Below are 24470 nucleotides of genomic sequence, written 5' to 3'. Positions count from 1 at the left end.
AGTGTATGGGTGTTTCCCAGTGATGGGTTGCAATCGCTGCGTAAAACATATGCTGGATAAGTTGGCGGTTCATTCCGCTGTGGCTACCCCAGATTAATAAAGGGACTAAGCCGAAAAGAAAATGAATTAATGAATAAATACCATATTTTTGGTACCAATAATACCAAATTGACATGTGATATTCGACTTGGTCATACATTCTTAATCTCTGTGCTGCATGATGTACATTCATTGTTCACATTACTTCTGTATAAATACGTCTACATTTGCAAAAATCAATTATACAAAATAAAAATAAAAAACATTTTACATTACATTTTACAACTGTTTTACTACTATTATATAGGTTTAATTTTTTATTTAGTATTAGGAATGTCTATTTATAACAAAATGCAAGTTACATGCTGAATCTGTCCAGTCAATGACACCGACACCACAAATACGCAGATAAGTATGGTAATGACATCATGGTTTAGGACCAGTTTTAACTAACCCCACCTATAGAAGAGTGAGAAATGTGAAGCAATATGATAACCAGCAAACATTTACCCTGGGTTAGAATGACCCAGGATTACCTTTAAAGATAATTTTAAATTGTATTTTAAATAAATATAAAATAATATATAAAACAATAATTGTCATCGACCCCTAATCTGGGAAACTGCTTGGCTATGCGTAAGCACTGAAATGACTAACACACTGAGGTTCATGAAAAAACTTGTAATGGTATCTGTTGAGGGACAGGCTGGATCAATGTTATTACATCATATGATATTGTTTTAAGGGGATTCCCTTGTGTCTCTCTACCCTTATTTTTTCCATCACATTCATATGCTCCTCACGTAAAGCTTGTCATCACCCAATGAACAACACTGCTGTAAAAGACTGATTAAGTTATGATTGAATGAGGAACTGCGCATAGATTATCCAAGCATCTTCCCCTAATTTGGCTAATGACTTAAGCGTGTTGTGCTTGTGCATTAATATGAAAAAAGTAAATCAGAAGGTGCGCATTTTTAAAATATTCTTAATCCACGATTTAACCACTTGATTCCTTAACCAGTGTTTAGCTAGTGGTAAATGCTGTTAAAAAGCTCACAGAGACACAAGGAGGTATTGCAGCATCCCCAGGGGAAGAGCATTACATGGGAAGTCCTGCAGGAGCTCCATCACTGATGCAGAGGAGAGGAGGTGAGAGAGGAACAACACAACTCACTGCTGCGCAACTATACTTTCACCTGCTGCAACATCACGTAACAGTCCAAAGCTGCCGCTCTTTCATTTTTGCACGAGAACATTTGTATCTTTTTTTCAACGCATTTTGCTACGTTTAAGTGATGCTGCTGTGGAAATGCCTCGCATTTCTGTGGTTTAGTTGATGTGTGTGGGCAGAGGAGACGATCTTCCGATCTGGGACTGAACTGAGCGGAACTGAATCCATTAAGCCGATCACACAGAGGATGGACATACATGGGAGAATAACACTACAGCGCATCTTTGACTTGTTTAATTAGTTTAGACTAGAAAAACAACAACAACGACTACATAGATATCTTTAATTCGAGCTATTAACCGTATGAATAAATTAAAACGGGTAATTTTGAGTTGAAGAAATTGTAAATAATGGGAAACTAACGCCGTCCGACTACTTTGATAACATTTTGTAAGCCCCAACAGGAGTTTTTCTTTCAAAGACAATAACAACGTTGGATTTCCACAATGGCAGTAAACACAGATACGGAGTTTGGTAAATCAAATCTGGGGGAGAGTGGCGGCACGCAACCAGCCGAGACGGAGAAACTGCTCGTGACCACCGAGCCCACCGGGGTGAAGACCTCTAGCTCCTTCACCGTCAGTGTCGGGGGCGACAAGACTCTCGACGGGGACCAGAATGGCCACAGTCTGCCGCTGAGGTCCGGTTCGGCGGGGCATCTCGGCGCGGCTCCTCTCTCTCCGTCTAGAGTGAGCCTCAGCCGCACTTCATCCACCGGTAATGCCGTCCAAGAGCAGCAAAAACCCAAAGACTACCTCATACTGGTCATTTTTTCCTGCTTTTGTCCCGTGTGGCCAATAAGCATCGTTGCACTGGTCTATTCAATTATGGTGAGTAGGCAATGGTCAATAAGTTACACTTCCATCCAATTTCAAATAACAATTCAAGAATGGGGATAGCCTAAGTATACTTTATTATTTAGAGCAACAGTCACGCATTTCACACATTGCATAGGCTATAACTGGAAATCAAGATAAAAGTAGCCTATACTTGGACTGGCTTAAAACAAAATTCTGCTTCAAAATACGCGTCCATTGTATGGCAAGCGGGTTTGCATTGAACTACTGTGACTACTAAAACTAACACAAGTTAATTTAACAGCTAACTAAAGCTTTAGTTACCAGTATCTTTTTAAGCTCACTGATAACCTTTTTTTTCACATTTTGTTTGCAGCACAATTTAATAAAAATGTGTCATTATTTTAGAATTTCTTATTAGATTGTTTATGAGCAACTAATTCTTTTGAATTTATTGTATGACATTCCTAAGTTTTTTTATTATTACAAGTTTCTAGCAACATTTGTTTACAATACAGAATATGAATTACATTGTCAGTGAAAAAACATACAAGAAAGAAAGAAAGAAAGAAAGAAAGAAAGAAAAAAAGAAAGAAAGAAAGAAAGAGAAAACAATTAAGAACATGATATAAACTTTATGGTAAGACATTTAAGAACCAATTACAGTATATAAATTAAAATTATTACAAAATGAAATAGTTCTGTTTGTTTTCTTGTTTTCAGATGATGAAATTAAATGTAAATAATGACTAAATTCTTGCAAAAAAACAGGTATGGTTTGGTATTAGTAAATTTGCATTTATGAATTTAGAAAGAAAATAAATTAAATTTAAAACAAGACAAGCAGTTCTTTTAGGAGAGGCAGATTCATAACAAGCAAAAATGATTTCTTTTAAATTAATAGAAACGTCTTGTTGTATATGATCATTAATAAATAAGCGTATGTTTTTATATAACCTGTTCACGCCCAAGTGATGTTTAGGAGCTGGTTTAGGGGCGGGGACATCATGGGGCGGGTTCAAATCTTAGATCTGGTTGGTCTGAACATTCATGCCTTACTTTTTCTTTAAATCTGACATTTTTTTTTTGTTTGATTAAAATAAAACAAATTCATAATAAATTACCACCTCATTAAATAACAATGTTTTGCTGAGATCAGGGTGGTTAGGGGTTTTGGCAACCTGTGCATACTTTTTTATTCTCTTATTTTTGTAGAATTCAAATGTATGAATTCATAAAATCCAGATCTAATAAAATACTTTTACAATTAATTCTTTTTTTTCCGAATAGGTTTTGTATTCATTTAAAAAAAGCCATTTATTCATTACTGACTAGATTTTTATTTCATAATATTATTTGCTAAGTTCCCCTCAGTTTTCTTGTATAAACTGACATTATAGTCAACTTTATTAGTAGTACTTCATTCCATTTTTAAAAATCCTATTTTATATATATATATATATATATATATATATATATATATATATATATATACACACACACACACACACACACACACACACACACACACACACACACACACACACACACACACACACACATAAGAGAAGATAATTATCAATAATATTAGTTTCAAATGGGTTGATTTTAAACAATCAATTAAAAGCATCCATTCATCAATTAATGTACTAAAATAAAATAGAATAAATACAAGTTAGTTTTAAAAGCACTAGGTTGGTTTGAAATTGATACTAGTGAAAGTAATTGCTAAAATGGCTTGCCATACTCTTGCAAATCATATGCAAAAGCGCAGGAGCTGCATTGAGAGAGCAGAGCACAGATCCACTGACAGGTGTGATTTACAGCCCTGCATATGCTCGCAGTAAACGGACCTGACTGTGTGCTGGGGAGCCATTCGCCAGAAAATTGGTGCAGACTACCTCCACCGCACATGAAGTACGGCCACAGTAGAAACTCTGGGGACCGCAGAGCAAAACAGTCAATTAGGATGCATGAATGCAGTGCAAACTGTTCCTTAAAAGTGAGCCTTATATTGAATGTCAGTTTAGAAGCTTTAGGTTATTAAAACAAAAACATGCTCCCAAAGCATAGAACAACAACAAGAAATGATTTCCTACATACTGTATAGGGTGTGGTACTATTTATCTGTATTTAATGATGACGTACAACAGAGTGCTTCCCTCATATGACTAGAAAGAAACTGTTTAGCTAGATCCTTTGTTTTATAATAGTAGGGCAGCATTTTTCCCTTGTTCCTCTTGTTAGCGTGTAGCCCTCCTTTTCTAATCAAAGATGAGTGCTTTTGTATTCACTTTATATCCTCTCGTTCTGAAAGAGTATTACCTCAGCAGGATACAAATGAGACTTTCCAGCACAGTCACAGGAGAGCGGCTTTTAAACACATCATTTCAGTAAATTTAATAAGACACTGTCAAATTCAGCCTTAAGTGAATTTTGAAGCATTGCTTGTTACAACTTTCTAAGTGTTTCAGTGCGACATGCATTACAGGAGAAACACAAATTAAAGCATTAAATTCTCATCAGTGGAAAGGCAGCATACAAATGGCCTCCAGTTTCTTGTAAATATCAAAATCCTGTATACATTTACAGTGTGGAATGCTCCCTGCTGTGGCTACATCAGAAGCTGGACCTGTGAGATCTGACTCAGCGCACTTTGTGGTGCCTTTGTGTTGAGATAGAGTCCTGAATGCCCCTTATTAACTGTAATTTTTGAGGTTGCATTGAAAGCTATCCATATTCTAGTGAAAATAACTGTAGTGCTGTTCACACTCATGCAAATGGAATCTCCTTTAGCCTCATCTGTCCAAAAATGCAATTAACCCTTCGTTCCATGACAAACAGATTGACAGCTGAAAATCAAAAACCTATTCATTTATATAAAAAAGTACTTATTGATTAATATTTTTTTTAATTAAGAAATAAATAGATGGATTGATTTATTGATTGACAGAAAATGAATCCCAAAATAAATCTGTACAGGATTAGAAATTGCATCATAAATTATGTGGGTGTAAGGCATAAACTGAAAGTGCATCAAAACTAAATGTAAAAAGATTATTTAAAAATCACTGGGAAATATCATACAAAAAAAAAGAGGTGAGATTAAATAAATTCACATTAATTAGACATTATTTTGACAAACTAATTGTTTTTCCTTATATTGTGACATATGTTTAAAATAATAATTTATATTTAAATTTAACTTTTAACTAAATTAGATTTAGCTTTTTGAACAACGTTGGGTGTAAGTTGTTGATTAGATTACTAGATGGTTGTAACCGTTATTGGCTAATCTCGCACGCAAGACAGCTTGCAACCAGGCACAGTTAAGAGTTCAAAGGGCACTAAATGAGCAATATCACACTAGTAGCATGGCAATATGGCTGTATATCTAACACAATCTCACGACAATTCGTAACTTTTTGATTAAGTTGCTAATTTGTGTGAATTTGTATAATGTAATTTGTACAATTTAGTAAGACTTGCTCATCCACCAATGACGGTTGCGTTTAGGGGTGGGGTTAGGTGCCACGCTTCATCCTTACGTTTCATCCAAAGATCAGGCTGGTATATCAGCTCTGGTGGGAGGTGTGTGTTGGCTCGAGGCCGCAGGCTAAGCACCTTAGTGTTCCACCAGTGCTGATATACAGCCATATTGCACTGCTACGAATGTGACATTGCATTTATAAAACAGCTCGTCAGCATAAACGTGTATATAAACAAGAAAAATCAAACCCGAAGAGCCTCGAAACCCCTCTGTTTGAGGAACTACTTTCTTCCGCCACTCATTCACGATTCTCTAGCAAAAAGTCTAAAGTGGTGAAAAATCAGGTGATTTTGCTCACATTTTAAGATAAGGCATGACATGCCATAAATCTACAGAGATTTCCCAGTATTTCTGTTTCAATCTGGATTTCTTAATAATTAACCCTGAAAAAAGCCAGCGCAAAGCAAACACAACCAGTTTCTTTGGTATTAATACAGCAATACAAAATACAAAAGAGAGGGATCGACACTTACCTGATTGATTTTTAATGATTTGTGTAGCTGTAGTTTGAAATTTATTCTGAGAAAATGCTGTTAATCTCCCCTAAGGACTTATGCTGTCTCTGTCGCCATCTTGTGGCAGAAGGTCAACCGTCACTTTTTTTGGTCTGCTCAGGAAGGCTGATGGCGGCTGAGGAATTGAATCCAATGCTCCGAGATTATAATTATTTAAAATAGGCACTATCCTCATAAACAAACTGCACAGTTGCAATGTAATCTACATTCTCGACTAAAAAAAGCCTCAAAAGGATATTATGTTGCCCAACTGCAGTAATATTTGTCAAACTGTAGACAAAGGTTCCTCTGCTTGTCTCTGTATGTGGGCGGAGTAATACACAAGGGTGAAGGGTTAAGAGGCTGGACGAATGCTGTTACTGGCAAAATAAAGCACGGTTATCAGCCAATCAGATTCAAGAACCAGACAGAACTGTTGTAGGCTATAAAAGAAATATTTCAAAATAAGAGCACAAAGAAGAAGAAAAATCAGATACAATAAAGGCTTTTCACTCTTCAAAAAGTTATTTATCAGATATTATCTTGATTAAAGTTTCACTGTGATCATAATTTAGCCATGTTTATCAATTAACCCAATTAATTAATTCAAATATAGTTGTTTTATGAAAAGAAAATAGAAAAAATCTTAAGATTTCCCTTGTAATTCCTTTTTTCCAACATGATCAAGTCCTAATAAAACGCGTGACTTTCAGTGGTATACATTTGATGCGATTTTTTGTTTGGTTTTGATTATAATAAAATTAGGATGACACCAGATTCACTGTCCAGTAGCTGCAGACAAACAATTCAATACTCAGAAAGCAATTGTAACCGACAGCATTTGTACTGTAGGTATGCATCGGGAACTCTGAAATCAATGAGCTTACAGAGGCAATGCAGTACGAATAAGATGTTATAGCAAGCTGAAGCTCACGGAAGCAGAAAGGGGTGATTTGCTTGTCCTGGGGAGGTGCAGTAGATTTTATTGGGCAATCTCAGTGCAATGGGAGGACCAGTAAAGCAGTAACTGCACACACTGCAGCTTCTGCTGGTGAAATATGGTAAGCAGAGCGGCTGAATGGCTCTGTTTTGGTCTCCAATATTACGTGATGCTATACTATAACTGGAATTTGAGACAACAATGGTCTGCCATTTTCTGCTTTTTTTTTTTTTCAAAACCTCATATAGAATAGCTTTGGAAAATATTGATGCATTTAGCTGCTTGTCTCTCAAACAAGCCCTATACTGTAATATGGTGTCATCATGTTTTCACAATGCTGAGTGAACCATTATATTATGAAAGCAAACAGCCAGCGAGATCCCATTTCCACAGTGCACCTGCTCAAGCACTGACAATACAAGATTGTTTTCAATAGGAAAAAAAGAGAAACTGGAGGGGTAAAACAATATATAAGTAAAACAAATAAATATATATAGAAAAAATAGGGGGAAAATTCAGTATAATACCACCACACATTTTGATGTATTGTAAATTAGCTTTTGCTTTTTAATTATTATTCTTATTTTTTTAACATTTATCATAAAACCCAAGTTGAAATAACTCTGTTGTTCTCTGTTGATATAAAGTCAACTGAAATTAATTCTCAAACAGATGAAATGAAGGGCGAGACTTGATTTTGTTTATTGGGAATTGATTCTATGGCTTTCTATTAGTTGACTGCATGTAACTGACCAGTTGATCCAACCCTCATATCAGTAAACACATCATCAGAGCCCGAAATATCGGCATTTTTCAGGACTGTACATTTTCACTTAAAAAACTGTGACAGGGCCTGACTTAAGCTTGTTGTCCTTAACAAAATCATACAATTTAATGATAGAATGAATCCTTGATCACTGTCAGCTTCTCCTCCATCAAATTACATCAATATATATATTTATATACATGTATATATATATATATATATATATATATATATATGTGTGTGTGTGTGTGTGTGTGTGTGTGTGTGTGTGTGTGTGTATGTACTAAATAAAGGGCTAAATATATATACAGTTGAAGTCAGAAATACAATCCCCCTTTGAATTGTTTTTTTTTTCTTTTTTTAAAATATTTAATTATTTCCCAAATTATGTTTAACAGAGCAAGGAAATTTTCACAATATAATAATAATAATATTATAGTATGATAATTTTTCTTCTGGAGAAAGTCTTATTTGTTTTATCTTGGCTAGAATAAAAGCAGATTTGAATTTTTTAAAAACTATTTTAAGGTCAAAATTAATAGCCCTTTTAAGCTATATATTTTTTTTCGATAGTCTACAGAACAAACCATTGTTTTAAGCAGAAACCAACTTGCCTAATTACCCTAACCTGCCTAGTTAACCTAATTAACCTAATTAAGTCTTTAAATGTCACTTTAAACAGTATAGAAGTGTCTTGAAAAATATCTGGTCAAATATTATTTACTGTCATCATAGCAAAGATAAAATAAACCAGTTATTAGAAATGAGCTATTAAAACTATTATGTTTAGAAATGTGATGAAAAATATCTTCTCTGTTAAACAGAAATTGGGGAAAAAATAAACAGGGAGCTAATAATTCAGGAGGGCTAATAATTCTGACTTCTACTGCATATACAGTATATGAAAAACATAATGTACATTATAACATCGATTGTTGAATTTTATTATTTTGGCATTGACTTACTGAAAACTTCGACACTTTTACATGAATGTTTCTACTTCACTGTCTGAGGCAATGATGAAACATCATCCTTCAATATTTTTCCTTTTTTGTAATGTCCTAGAAATGAAAAAGATTTTTGCTCTTTCTGTTGAGGAAAATAAAAACACAACAATTATACGTGTTGCAGTTTTCCTTTACCAGAGAATTTAACTAACTATGATGACTTCAGATTCGGAGAAGTCTGCAAACTTGTGACTAAATAATAATGCAATATTTCATAAAAAGAACGGTCAATTTGGTTAGTTACAAAAGAAACAAATTCCAGGCCCTTCTTGTTCACTGTTTCTTAGTTACACTACAGCTTTTTTGACCTCATTCAAACTCCAGCAGAATCCCTATTAATATTGAAGAGACAGCTTTTCACTGAGCATCGTGAAGCTACCTTGTACTTTAATAAATAATATCAGGAAGTTTACAATACTGACAATTTTTTGAGTCATTACAATATGTTGAATCAATTGCTATATGTTTTTTTTATTATTTATATTTAGGATAAGAAAGATACAAACTTTTTTGGCAAAAAATGTTTCAAAAACATACAAACTATAACGTTTCAACCCAATTTCATGCATTTTTTTATAGTTCTCTTGATTTCTTCTCTTCATTAAAATTGTATTTAATATTTTTCTTATTCATTTATTATCATTATTATTCATTTTCTTACATATTACTACATATTCATTAGGGTGTACTGATTTGTGCAGAGTGACCTTAAGGTATTTTGTCATATTAGCTCCAGTTTTGGCTTTGATACTGATTAATGTAATGTATGAACACATACACTCACCGGCCACTTTATTAGGTACACCGTACTAGTACCCCTTTCCTCCAGAACTGCTTTAATCCTTCGTGGCATAGATTCAACAAAGTACTGGAAATATTCCTTAGAGATTTTAGTCCACATTGACATGAGAGATCTGCAAATTTGGCGGCTGCACATCTATGATTCGAATCTCCTGTTCAGATCCCAAAAGAGCTCTATTGGATTGACATCTGGTGACTGTGGAGGCCATTTGAGTTCAGTGAACTCGTTGTCATGTTCAAGAAACCAGTCTGAGATGATTCACGCTTTATGACAGTGTGTTATCCTGCTGGAAGTAGCCATCCAGAAGATGCATACACTGTGGACATGGTCAGCAACAATACTCAGGTTGGCCGAAATGGGCCCAAGGTGTGCCAAGAAAATATCCCCCACACCATTAAACCACCAAAACCAGCCTGAACCCTTAGTACAAGGCAGGATGTATCCAAGCTTTCATGTTGTTGATTTCAAATTCTGACCCTACCATGCGAATATTGCAGCAGAAATCGAAACTCATCAGACCAGATAATGTTTTTCCAATCTTCTATTGTCCAATTTTGGTGAGCCTTTGTGAAATGTAGCAACAAGATTTGACGCTCTTCTGCATATCTCAGTTTTAACAAATGGTTATTTAAGTTACTGTTGCTTTCATCAGCTCGAATCAGTCTGGCCATTCTCCTCTGACCTCTGGCATCAACAAGGCATTTGCTCCCACAGAACTGCCACTCACTGGACATTTTCTCTTTTTTGGACCATTCTCTGTAAACCCTAGAGACGATTGTGGATGAAAATCACAGTAGATCAGCAGTTTCTGAAATATTCAGACCAGCTGTCTGGCACCAACAACCATGCCATGTTCAAAGTCACTTAAATCCCCTTTCTTTCCCATTCTGATGCTCGGTTTGAACTTCAGCAGATCGTCTTGACCATGTCTACATGCCTAAATGCATTGAGTTGCTGCCATGTGATTGGCTGATTAGAAATTTGCATTAAAAAGCAGTTGGACAGGTGTACCTAATAAAATGGCCGGTGAGCGTACATCTTATTTTATAGCATCCTATAGAAAGTACAAATAGGGTTTTCCAAATAACCAATCATTGATCAGTTCTAAAAAAAAAAATTCGAGTTAAATGGAAAATTCAACACAGTTCGGTCAATAGCAAGAATAATCTTAAATAAAGTAGATGAGATCTAAATCTAAAAATAGGGTAAACCTAGAGTCAACCTCTAAAACAAATACAAATAATGATTTGTTAAAAAAATGAATGTAAAGCTGTTTAACTGCAGTGTTGACAACTAAAAATTAAAGTGACAATTATTGATAATACTTGCAGAGAAACAGAGAAAATAAATGCATAAAAACATTTTACACTTAAATGTGGCTTTAATTATTACTATGTGACTATAATCAGATTAATTCAAATATATTCTAGTATTAGTATTCCTGCTGACATATAGATAAATAAAGCAAGCCCAGAGAAGGGACTTTGCCACTACTATTGTGCAGTTTCTGTACAGTCCCACCTCCCCGTTCGCTGGCATAGCTGTTTATAATTAATGGCTCTGGCTTGTGAGGGAACGTTAAGAGCTCCTGTTCACTTCGGGCTGCAGCAGCAGGACACACTGAGGGGGGGGGGGGGGGGGGGAGGGGAAGAGCTTTCCTGAGCTTATGTGACATACAGTGAAAAGGAGAAAGCGAGGAGAAAAAGGGGTCATCGAACGAACCCACAAGAATTGCCAAAGTCTTTCCAGTTCAAGAGAAATATATTACAGGCCAATGCTCCAGGGGAATCAGTGTTGTCCATTTGCCGTGTGATGGGACCACACCCCTCCTCTACTCAGAAAAGCCGCACAGCCCATTACAATCCACTGCCGTTTCTGAGCATTCGCTAAACCACAGTCGAGCAAGAAAAAAAGCACCTCAAAACACAAAGAGCCGGAAGCCATTTGTGAAGCTGCATCAACACATTTCTGCACTGTCATCCTGCTAAATGAAGTCAGGTGAGAACGGCTGGGAGATTGAAACGCAAGTGCGACAGATGGCATTTTACTACACGCTAGAAGACTCCCACTGATTGAAAGCGCTGATACCGCTTTTCGCAGTGATTAGACTTGGGAATCAATAACGTTGTGCTGCTCCAGCCACATATTATACCCCTGCTAGGATGTCAGAGCCAGTCTGCAGTATTTGAACTGCGAGGTGATGGAGAGGGAATGCATCCAGGATTAAAGTACTATAGGAGTTCATTTGTTTATTCCATATTAAGATAAAGTAAATGAAATAACACAACCCTTACAGGATCAACCACATTTGATTTTCACTCATTAGTAGGTATTTCATTTACTTTGTCTCTTGGAATATACAAATGGACTCCTTCATTCATTCATTTTATTCCGCTTTTCCGGGGCCGGGTCGCAGGGGCAGCAGTCTTAGCAGAGAACCCTAGACTTCCCTCTCCCCAGACACTTCCTCCAGCTCCAGCGTTCCCGGGCCAGCCGAGAGACATAGTCCCTCTAGCGTGTCCTGGGTCTTCCCAGAGGCCTCATCCTGGTGGGACATGCCTGGAACACCTCCTTAGGTAGGCCTCCAGGAGACCTCCGAACCAGATGCCCAAGCCACCTCAGCTGAGTTCTCTCAATGTGGAGGAGAAGCAGCTCTATTTCAAGCTCCTCTTGGGTGACAGAGCTTCTCAGCCCATCCATAAGTGGGTGCGAAGGAAACTAATTTTGGCTGCATGTGTCTGAGATCTTGTCCTTTCGGTCATGACCCAAAGCTCATGACCATAGGTGAGAGTAGGAACATAGATTGACCAGTAAATTGAGAGCTTTGCCTTTCGACTAAGCTTCTTCTTTACAAATAGGGACAGATACATCGACCGCATCACTGCTGCCACTGCACTGATCTGCCTGTCAATCTCACGTTCCATCCTTCCCTCACTCGTGAACACAACCCCAAGATACTCAGGGTAAGGACTTACGTTCAACCTGGAGATGGAGATTTTATCCCAAATTGACTCCTAAAGTAATTAAATCCTAAACCTGTACCCATTTCAACACATTTGGAACATGTAAAACACTCATGTACCATTTGGTTTTGGAACATTTTTATGTTGGGGGGCAATGCTTCAAAAACATGCTTCATATGTGATTTTAACACGTTTTTTTCTGAGAAATGATGCCGTTCAGAAGCTGCAGTTGAAACTTAAAGTTTCCTTTTGCAGGATTTATAAATAGTTGTATACTGTAGTTGCTTGAGTTTTGTCCTATAATTGGCAAATCTAGGCCTGCTTTCCCCCGACATGGTATAACCTGCTTCTCAGTGATGCATTGCTGTCATAAACTCACTTAAAAGCATCTTTTAGGATCACTTTTGCCCAGCTTTATAGAGACCCCACTCTCTAATTTCGTCACTCTATAACACAGTGTGATACATGAGAGTTACTGAATAAACAAGTCCATGTTACATGGCTTATGAGTGAGTGGGAGTCAAATAAACATGGATAGAAAATACAATTTAGATAATTCTCTGTGTTTAATTACAATGCAGTCAAGTGTGAATCCCTTGTTTCCGTGCACTTTCGTCGCAACACACCCCATAATAATAAGATGTTTGGGTTAGCAGGGGTACTGTTCTAATGCATTTACCACATGAGCATTTACATTATCAAGCAAACTTCCACTATACAAAGCAGTCTGATTTAATGCGTTTTCAATTACAACTACATTTCAACTGTCCAAAAGTGGACAAGCACAAAACATTTAGGGTGCTTGGCTTTTTGATATTCTATATGTGGAATATGCCATATTGTGTTTATTTAGCTCGGTTTATTGGGTTGTATTTCAACATCATCTGAATGAGGTGGTCTCAGACAGCATGAAAAAAAAAAACTGTTCAGTTGCAATAAGAAGGCAATCTGACCCAACAAACAAGTGTATCCGACTTTAGTTCTTATGTGGATTGTGTGGAAAAAATACACTGTAAATCTCAAAAGGTTAAGGTAACTCAAACCATTTGAGGAAACTGATTGCAACAAATCATTTAAGTTTAAAAACTAATCCTAATGAGTACTGTGAACTTAATCCATTTGTGTAGACAAATGCAATTCGAGCAAAGTAAAACCCAATAAATGAAGAGAACTCAATCCAACTGAGTACTGTTGAACCCAATAAGTTAAGGCAACTCAAATTGTTTGAGGACACCGATTGCTACAAACCCTTTGAGCTAAAAAAAAATATATAATCTTTACGAGATTACTGAGTAATTACAGATTACAGAGTACTGTGAACTTACTCTACTTAAGTTGAAGTAATGAGCTATTTCATGAACTCATTACCTTCAACACTGAGTTCAAAACTCTTTTCAAATGAGTAGAATTAACTTTCAGTACATTTTGAGTTAACTACGCTCATTTAATTTGATGAAGCTAACTGTTAGGTTTTACGGTGTAGCAAAGTTTATCATTCTCTCTCACAGAATAATGATGCTGGTGTAAAATAAAGAAAAAATTCTGGCAGAAAAAAAACTTGCAGCTATTCAATAACTCATTGAATTTCTCTAAATTATAATATAATGGCAGCAACAAAATGTGATAGGCTTAGAGAGCTGCTGTCTGCATTCCGACAGATGACTTATGAGCAGAATACCAGAGAAATGTCTGCTTTGAACAATAAGATGTGAGATTTTTGTTCTGTTTAGAAATATTGCCTTGCGAAATCGAACGTTCAGATGAAATCACAACACTAATAGTTTTAGTCTCTGTTTGAAACAAAGCAAAAAATCTCAGAAAATACCTTCAGATATGGATAACACCTGTACTTTAGAGTTGCCCACTTGTGATCATAGATGAGATTGACAGAGAGGAATTTATTTTAATATCAAGTGTAAACAGGAGATCAGCGCTGACAATGTAAACACTGCAGCTTTGTTTGATAGTGTACCTTTCAATACAAATAGAGTTTAAATAGAGACATAGAGATTTTCACAGTGATACTAGAAGAACCTTTTTCCAACAGAGAAAATCTTTATAATAAATAGAACCTTTTTCCACCATAAAAATTGTGGAAAGAAAATATTCCTTAGATGCCATCAATACTAACAAAGTCATCAAAAGTTTGGGGATCAAAATATTTTTATCCTAAATTAATACTTTGATTATGCGACGATGCATTAAATTAATCCACAGTGTTTCAAAAGATTGTAATTAAATAAAAAATGTACTGGTCTTTTGAACTTTAAAAGAGTTGGTTTTCACAAAACTGCACAAGGAATCATTAGCATTATAATAATTGGAGCAGCAAATCAGCATATCTTAAGGATTTTGATGGATCAAAATATTAATTGAATATTGAATTAAATGTAAATATAATTAAATGTTAAAAAATAATTTAAAATAATACTATTTATGCAAGTTTTTGGTCATTAAATATAAAAACAGCAATTTGATTCCCAACAAACATAATACATTTCATTGCATGATTTATTTAAATACTCTCCTCCCATAAATTTAGCATCTGAAAGGGAAACTACAATAAGGTCAGCCTCATAAATAACGCTATCCACTCCTTTTCATTGGCAATTTTTCACCAAGTGTCTTTAGTAAATCCTGACCATCATTTTTCAATGTCAAAAGGGGTTAGCGCTGGCACAGGCTCTTTGTAAACCCGGCCCCATGGCTCCAAAGGCAACAGGCAGTCCTGTGGAAGAGGAGCCTCCCTGTGGGTGAGGGAGGGTTGTGTGTATGTGATGGAGGAAGCTCTTCAGTTTCTCCAACAAAACCAGTTTGATAGAGCTGTAATCCTATCTGCTATTGCTCTAGCGTCTGCTTTAAGTGAACGCTGAAGACATGATTAAGAGTGTGATGGTTCCTCAGTCGGCCGTTCAGACTTTGGTTGTACATTCACCAGAGATACATGTGAAGGCGGCTTTTTGCTCTGGTTAGAACCATTTATGTAGTGTACTGTATGTACAGTAACATTATGCAATGTTTTAAGTAGGGCTGTGCGATCTGGGGAAAATATCTAATTGCAATTTTTTTGACAGATATTGCGATTTGATATTGAATTTTGCAAACAAACTTCAGCTCAATAATCTGTATCGTAGCTTCTTACTGCTTAGATGCAGTGAGTGTCAGTTTAAAAAATAAACTGAGAAGATATTGACTAACTCCAACATTTATTCAAATTTGTTTTTAAGTATTCAGAAATTGAACACTCGTTTTTCTCCTGAGCAAACTGTAAGCACAAATAAGATGACCTTTCCTGTCTGTAAACAAGTTCAACTCAAATTATGGACATAGTGTAACTTATTATACAAACAAAAAAATAATTATAAAAACACAGAACACTTAGCAAACTAACATGGCTGATGGGAGCCTTTCTGTAACTTATATTGTCTAAAAACAAAATAGTTATCAACATAGATGCTACACAAAATATCACGACATTCAATGTACAGCTGTGGAATTGCAAAATGGATAGAATATGTTTGTGAATATGTTCATTCATATGATGCATACAGCCACAAACAACTCTAAAATTGTGCTTTGCTGTTGCTTGCTACTAGACTGAGTGTTACTGGCAATACTTTCAGTTGACTTTTTAGCATGGCATTCCTAATATAGCCATGTTGTGCTTTTTTCCACCAAATCAGAGCTAAATAACTTGTTTTATATCCATTTTCCTAATTGCTAATCTCTCTTTTACACCAAAAATAGAAAATTTCTATTGAAAAAACTTGGCATCTCGATAGGTCAGTTTTCTTTTAGATTATTTAAAAGTTATTAGCACCAAGAGAAAAACTTCAATGAAAGGTTCTTTGTGGAACACAAAAAAGATTCTCCAATGCCTTTGCAACAAATAGCACTTTTGGGACTGTTGGGAGTGTAGATGTTTAAAAAATGTTGTTATCATAGTTACAGTATAAAAACATATTGGTTACTGGATTAGTTAAGCTCAATTAGATCAACATCAATTTTACCCTGACAAATTCAGGTCTTTTACAGTAAATCATCATACCCTGTGAAAATCTATATATTTAATCACATTAAACTCTGCTTTCGAAAGACCTTCGGGATGAAGTTGTAGAAAACCACAGGTTAGGAGAAGTCGACAAAAACTTTTCAAAGGCTGGAAATAATTTTTAGAATGTTACTTAATTTCAGCCGAAGTTGCTGAAACTTTAATTTTCAGTTTGCTGATGTTCTTCATATGAAACAGAATATTGAGTAGTGGGCGGGGCTTTCTTTTTAGGTATCATTTCCGTGAAGCAAACTACTGATAAGAGGGGCATGGTTAAGAATATTGTGGCAGAAAACCGATAAAATGACAATACCACAGAACTACCACCCCACCAAATGCGCAATCAAATGGTTAGCAGGGACAGATTCTAAAACTATACATTTCATTTAATAGTCACCCATGCAAGATTCTACATTTCTATTTAGTTTAACAACATGATAATAAAAACTAATATATATATAAAAATAAAACCCAAATCTCAATAAAAGCTGTAGTAGAATTTCAAGAATACTAAACACTACAATTAAAAATTAGTGTTTCTTTGTCTCAGATAAACAAGAGCAAGAAGATTCAGCTCAAATTACAAGTCTCTTTTCATGTGCTACTAAAATAGCAGTGCTTTTGGGAATCGTGCCGTAGAGATTAAGTACAATTCACTTTCTGCTCAGTGCTTTGGGAAGCTGATCAAAGTCTATTCAGCACCTTGGACAGCGACTGCACTCTGAGCTTTTTTTTTATGATGATGCCAGTTTACGTCACATCGCGAGAGAAAAACCAACACACCAACGTGATTGCGAATGGAATTAGCATTTGAGTGTAGGGAGATTGTTTGGCCACTGTGTCGGAGGCTTTTTCCTGCACAATCTATTGCTCGGTATTGATTACTTTAATGCAGTCTACTGGAGACGCTCTCCCTGGGGTACACTGAGCATCTAATGGGTGGCTGTGGCATAGAACTGCACTAATAAGGAAACACGCTTATCGGCTCACCTCATCCTGTATCCCAATCACTTCCACAATTCACACTGTCACCTCTGACCTTTTGCTTCCTTACATGCCTTCTGGATCCAATCGATAGCTTTGATCTATTACAACAGATTAAAATGTAAATACGGTTTTGATTCTTGTGACATTGTCATTTTATTTCACTTTTTTCCTCTCATTTTGGCAGATTTTCTAGTTGCAATGAATTGCTTACGCTGGAGAAACGGTTAGTTTCTAAACAGGTTTAATAACAAAAGAAAAATACTTGGTGTATTGCTTTATTTTATACACATATTTAGAGTAAACAAACAAATTAAGCTGCAAGAATATTATAAGGATGTATTGCAATGATTATAACGTGTACAACTATGATTCTAAAGTGTTATTAAGCATTAACTCATAGATTTATAAACTAGATATCGCATACGGACCCTGAGCATGCGTCAATAAAGCCACCACATTTGTACAGTGCTTCCAGCACAAAGTCAATCAACCGCACTAGTTAAAACTAAAGCCAATCTGAAGATGCTGGACTTAAGCACTGTGTACAACTGTAGCAACTTGCTCTAAATACTAGGCTTATGCTAGTTTAGTTGAATAAAATAAGCAAACAATGCAAATGAAATTTGACAACAAGATGCCGCGGCATTCACAAACAAATCGCTCCCTCTGTTAGATAGAGAAGTGAGCGCAGGAGAGGGGGTGTGTATCAGGACATGGATTAGATCAAATTTAACAGGGAGGGAGGATAATACATTTCCATGCACTTAAACACACACTCTTTGTCAGCAATGCCCGTGCAATCACTTATACATCAATATATAAAAGTGATATATAAAAATGATCATTTTCGTAATTTAAAAGAAAATTTTGCATACTGAGCACCGGGAAAACTCCCAATCATAGATATGTGTATAAACTCGTGTTCACTATTAGCCGGCAGCTAGCTCTCTGCAACTCTCACATAGTCACCCTAAGTTCAGCAAGGCTGCGCATGATCAGTACCTGAACCGGAGACCACATGGGAAAGCTAGTTTGCTGCAGGTGGTGTTAGTAAGGGCAGCAGGGGACACTCAATCTGCAGTCTGTGAGGGCCCTAACGCCCCAGTTTAATGAAGGGGACTCTATACTGCTGAGATGTTAAACCGAGGTCCTGACTCTCTGTAGTTATTAAAAATCCCAGGTTGTTCTTCAAAAGAGTAGTGGTTTAACCCCGGCATCCTGGCCAAAATTTGCCCACTGGCCTTTGTCCATCATGGCCTCCTAACCATCCCCATATCATAATTGGCTTCATCACTCTGTCTCCTCCACACCAATCAGCTGGTGTGTGGTCTGGTGCAATATGGCTGCCGTCTTATCAGGTGGATGCTGCATATTGGTGGTGGATGAGGTCTAAATCGCTGCGAGTGTCTAGAAAAAGACTATATAAATGTAAGGAATTATTATTATTATAATGAATGGTTATATATCTCTGGCTCCGGATGCTGCACCTGGTCCCACATTCATTTCAAAGCAGCACTGCCTTTTACTAAAATGCGGCTCTATTGACACATTCCTTCCAATAGACAACAATAGCGTAGGCAACATCTAGTGTATGGCGTTAACTAAGAAATTTCCATCATCTAAGATTAATGAAAGATTTAGTAGTTTTCATTGTAAGAGTAGCATTTCTATTAACTGCACAACAGCCCATTAAATAATCACAGAATTTTTAAACATGATCTATTTCAGCATGTAGTAGGCTAGATAAACTTGAAAAAGTCTCCACGCCTTTATTGCTGTTATGAACAATTGCAAATACAATGTGCATATTCTTACAAAACACTGAAAGATTAAATACTTATTCATTTATTTAACTTCTTCATTTGGTTACCTTGATGAAAGAAAGTGTTTGTCAAAATATGTAGGTACAATTTTAAGGAACAGCCATGTCAATACAGGCTTTTTAATATTTTTTTTTGCAAATTTTCGAGTGCCTTAGACATACCTTTTTCTGTTTATTTTGATGAATCACTTACGCAGGGATCACAGACACATTAATTAAGTTACCCCTGAAAACTTTTTGTTTGATTTTGGACTTATTCACAGTATTTTGAAGTGCCCATGATATCAATATAATGCATGTTTGTTATCGTGATCTATTGAATTATTGATTTTTTGTATATGTCTACTCTCATTGCAGTCCAGAAACAGTCTACAGCAGGGGGATATGGATGGGGCAAGACGTTTGGGACGTTTGGCTCGTCTGCTTAGCTGTGTGGCCATCATCGTGGGCCTCCTGAGCATCATAATATATGTGGTGGTTGCAGGTATGTATAATTACATGTCTGTATATGTCATTACTTTAACAGTCAAGTTTAGCAACTACCATATAAGATAGATGTGACACTGTTACTATGAGCTGGATGACACGATTGAGTGTTTATAAGCAAAACACTTGCATTTTGACTATTGTTTTATCATTGATAAAGTGAAATATTGAGGAAAAATTATCACAACATTAACATAATAAATGCTGTTGCTTAATTCTAATATGCCATCAAACATTTCTGGTAATTATTAGTATAATTGTTATCAATGATTAATATTTTTATCAAAACCGTGATACATTTTATTATTATTTTATTATTATTATCAAATAGTTATTAAACTAAAACCAGTAAATTATACATAATTGAATGCTAAACTTAATCCTAACTTTACAGTAAGTTTTTGATTGCAACATAATCTGCACCTTTTGTTAAGCTGCTTTGGAATAATTATTGTGAAAAGCTCTGTACAAAGACACTTGAATTAAATTGAATAGTAAGAACACAGAACCATAAAGGGATACTCACCATTACAACATGACAATCCTGCTATTATTTACTAACAATTTACTTTATCAAAACCAAATTGTTTTAAGCTTTTTTTCTTAGTTGAACATAAAAGAAGATACTTAGAAGAATGTTAAAAACCTGTAACCAGTAGAAAAAACATACTATGGACGTCAATGGTTACAGGTCTCCAACATTATTGAATATGTCTTCTTTTGTGTTGAACTGAACAAAAAAATACTTGAAATATTTAGACGATGATTAATTGAGGGCAGAATTAAAATTATTGGGTGAAATTTCCCTTGCAAGTGTTTTTCTTCCAAAAGTATAATGAGTATTATTTATTTGTTTATTTAATTACCATTATTTACTAACCTTCATGTTGTTCTAGATCCGTAAAACCTTTGCTCAAGAAGATATTTCTTCAAATGAAGAAATCTTAAATCAAATCTGTGAGATTTCTCTTCATCCATTAAAAGTTTGTTCACTTAAAACTCTGAAACTTCAAAACATTCATTCAAGAAATTAAGTGGCTTAATCAAAGTATCCTGAAGAGACACAATCACTTAAAACATATTTTATCCAGGACTAGCTATTAAGATAAACAAGTGCAGTCATACCTGAATTAATATGTAATAACAAACTTTATTGACCTCATTGGTTCTTTTGCATTGATCAAACATGCTTGAGTTTCCAAGTCTGAACACTGTAAACTGATCAGTTCTCATGTGGATAGAAGCTTAGGTTAAATCTGTCCATTATATAAAGCAATCATGTCTTCACAAGATGCTCTGACTCATGTGGATTTTCTTTCCAGTTCATGAATGCATCAGAGTTTTGAGTAAACAGATTTTCAATGAAGAGGCACAAATCTCAGATTGTATTATTAAGATGAAATAAAATACTTATGGGTTTGAAACATCATGAGTGTGAATAAATGGCTGTACTTGGTTTGAGGCAAAAAAAAAACAAAAAAAACATTACATCTATTTTTTTTAGCAATGTAATGAATTCTTTTTAAAAGGTTAGGATGGAAAGAGTTTAAATTGTTATAACTGTGACCCAGGACCTAAAAAGTTGGACCAAAAATAAAAAATAAAACAAATAAGACTTTCTCCAGTAGAAAAAATATTATCAGACAAACTGTGACAATTTCCTTGCTCTGTTAAACATAATTTGGGAAATATTTAAAAAAGAAAAAAACAATTCAAAGGGGGACTAATAATTCTGACTTCAACTGTATACTGTAAGTACACCCCTCACAAATCTCTCTTTTAAGTTCATATTTTTAATAGGAAGCTATACAATATTATATTCGTGCATATACATTAGATTAGACAGTAGTGTTTGAAGCCAAATGTTTAGCTTTTCTAACAAAATAACTTATGATAAAAGTCCAAAAACTAGTACAAAATTGATATGTTATTGAAAAAAAGATAAAATCAAGAGAAGCAACAAAAAAAAAAGAAGTTAAAATTCAGTTGTAATTTTTTATGCAATATTTTGCTTGAATTAAATTGTATTATCTTTAAATTTCTAAATATGTTTGGTGAAAAAAAATATTTTCAATAATATATCTGTTTAATGAATCTGTTTTGTTTATATGCACCAAAATACCATGCCTATATTCCCTGAGAAATTGGTTACCAATATGCATTTTCAAAATGGGGTGTACTCCATTATGCTGAGCACTGAAAGCTTTGATTAATGTATGGTTTTGCTTTAGTAATATTACAATCAATTAAAAATCTGGAATATGAAAATATTACAAAAATCACATTTAAAGCTGTCTAAATGAACATTACTAATTAAAAAATATACTAAATATGTTAATCGAAGATTATATTTTCTTAATATTCTAATGATTTTTGGCACAAACTAATGTATTTTTGGTTAATGGCAAAAATGTATAAATGCAGCCCCCCTGTTTAATGGTGCAGGGTCACATATCTCATTTTGTCAAAGATAATTCAGACTCGGTATGATAGAGCAGGTCACAAACTTGTGGTTTGATAAATTACATGTGTTTTTTTTTTAATCAATGCTGATGTTATAATTCAGACACTGCTGTTTTTTTCTCTCTATATTTGCAGTAACCGGAAAGGGGACAAAGTAAAGATGACTACTACTACTACTACTACTACTGCAAAAAAACCCACAGATGATGTAATTAAAACAAGATCTCCCTCTTATCAATAACGCCACAGAAGATGAAAAAGAAACGAGGACTGTCGCGACTAAATAAGATCTGATTAAGTAGCGAAAATGCATGCAGTAGGTTAGCATGCTCAGTGAAAAAATTAAATAAATTCAAAATCCCATATGTTAAAAAGAACAGTGATGGCTTGCATTATGTAAATGAGAAATACTGCTGTATCGGCAAAAAAAAGTGGCCTGTGGATGATGACACAAAGGACAAGGACTTCTTCTTTTCTTTTCTTTTTTCAAAGATGGAAAACGTCTACACACAGCTGCATTTTAACCTTATATTACTCCTGGTCGATCTTGCATTTGAAAATTATGCACAGAAATATTTGCAACTAATTAACTACTGATGTATGTTTTATAGAAAAGATTTCTATGTGGAGTCTGAGCTGAGGGATTGAACTAGGGTCGACTTATCCATGTCAGGTGTAGAAACGGACACTGGGGTTGGAGGTTTCATTTTTCTCCATTTATTTTGTAGGTTTGGATTTCAAACAAATGACCACGTGCATGTCTGACCTTGTATGTGAATAAGTGTCAGCATTTTCAATGACTATATCTTTTTTTAATCTGTGAGAGTAGTAGTGGGAGTCTACAGATGGGACTGTACATCGTTGTCCGTAGTGTGTCAAATGCTATATTCTGTCAAAGACACAGCATTCATGGAGAGCTCAGCCTCTCATTACACGTCCTGTACTAGTCTAGTTTTCTTTAGAGAGGTAAGACTGTAACGATACGCATGCCAGGCCTCTCTTTCCTAACAAAAACTGCTGGAGCATGGACATTCATCTAGAGGCATGCGGCGGCCAGCACCATTCTGTGCCAAGACCTTTATATCAGTATGCTAAACGCACCACAGGACTATTCATCCTTCCCCGGGTTCTTTCCAGGACAGAATGTCAGACTCCCGGTCATAAATCTCCCTACTTAACCCTTATAAATATGAGATATATATCAACATATTTATAGAAATATTTAGGCATGCTGTGGGTGGACAAAACACTTTCTATCTTCAAGAATGAGCTTGTGTGTAAGACCGTGTCCTAACCAGACGCAACGTGATAAGACTCTTGTCTTGACAGAGTTACATGACGTAACAAAAGATACAAAACAATGTCACAGCCAATCAGAAGAGAGTGTAGGCATGATCGTCTGCAAGTGACAAGTTTATAACGCATAATACAAAATAACCAGAGCATTGTTAAAATACATGCTGAATGACTGTTACCATCTTTGTCATGTGATTTACTAGTTTTTTTTTCTCTCAGTTTTTATGATTCTTTTTATAACATCAAGAATTAGAAATGAAGTAGTGAATTAATATATATATATTTTTTTTTTAACATTATAATTTTCAGTCAGTACCTGAGATTATCACATTGCATTTTAATGCTGGGTTCAAACTAGGGCTGCATGATATTTTATAGGACAGTGTATGTGCGTAAAATACAATCAGTGGCGGTTCTAGTTTAAATGGCACCCTGGGCGAAACCACCCCAAACACCCCCCTTCAACCATCCCCCAAGAAATAATTTATATATATAATATAATATATATATTATATGTATATGTGTATATTTTAAATATATATATATATATATATATATATATATATATATATATATATATATATATATATATATATATATATGTGTGTGTGTGTGTGTGTGTGTGTATATATATATATATATATATATACACATTTAAAATAATTATTATAAATACATTTAAATATATTTATTTATTTTTTAAAAATATAAGTTATTTGTTTATTATTTTTTTAATATTACACAACTTTTATTCTAAAAAATTACAGACATCA

General features: G+C 35.1%; 1 protein-coding gene and 1 long non-coding RNA gene across 3 annotated transcripts in view; one reads left to right on the top strand and one right to left on the bottom strand.

Moving 5' to 3' along the window:
- Nucleotides 1-6532, bottom strand: part of LOC141377843 (uncharacterized) — a 47601-nt gene extending 41069 nt beyond the window's left edge. The window contains exons 1-2 of one of the 2 annotated variants that reach the window (XR_012390861.1): nucleotides 6094-6532; nucleotides 3924-4007 (exon numbers count right to left, since the gene is read on the bottom strand). This is a non-coding gene — a long non-coding RNA (uncharacterized lncRNA). The remainder of the gene's footprint in view (nucleotides 1-3923; nucleotides 4008-6093) is intronic. The other variant, XR_012390860.1, reaches the window with a different exon arrangement.
- trarg1a (trafficking regulator of GLUT4 (SLC2A4) 1a (gene/pseudogene)) lies at nucleotides 1172-23875 on the top strand. Its single transcript, XM_021466430.3, has 3 exons — nucleotides 1172-2103; nucleotides 19810-19936; nucleotides 22537-23875. The coding sequence occupies exons 1-3, from the start codon at nucleotides 1720-1722 to the stop codon at nucleotides 22557-22559; spliced, it is 534 nt and encodes a 177-aa protein (XP_021322105.1). The 5' UTR covers nucleotides 1172-1719; the 3' UTR covers nucleotides 22560-23875.
- The last annotated feature ends 595 nt before the right edge of the window (nucleotides 23876-24470 follow it).

The sequence above is a fragment of the Danio rerio genome, chromosome 15 (assembly GCF_049306965.1).
Source record: "Danio rerio strain Tuebingen ecotype United States chromosome 15, GRCz12tu, whole genome shotgun sequence".
NCBI classification, from domain to species: Eukaryota; Metazoa; Chordata; class Actinopteri; order Cypriniformes; family Danionidae; genus Danio; species Danio rerio.
This window is presented reverse-complemented; position numbering and strand designations above follow the sequence as displayed.

Excerpts from the sequence above, each read along its gene's own strand:
- trarg1a (XM_021466430.3), top strand. The coding sequence starts at position 1,720 with ATGGCAGTAAACACAGATACGGAGTTTGGTAAATCAAATCTGGGGGAG. Across the intron at positions 2,104-19,809 it reads CACTGGTCTATTCAATTATG|TCCAGAAACAGTCTACAGCA; the intron begins GTGAGTAGGCAA and ends CTCTCATTGCAG. Across the intron at positions 19,937-22,536 it reads AATATATGTGGTGGTTGCAG|TAACCGGAAAGGGGACAAAG; the intron begins GTATGTATAATT and ends CTATATTTGCAG.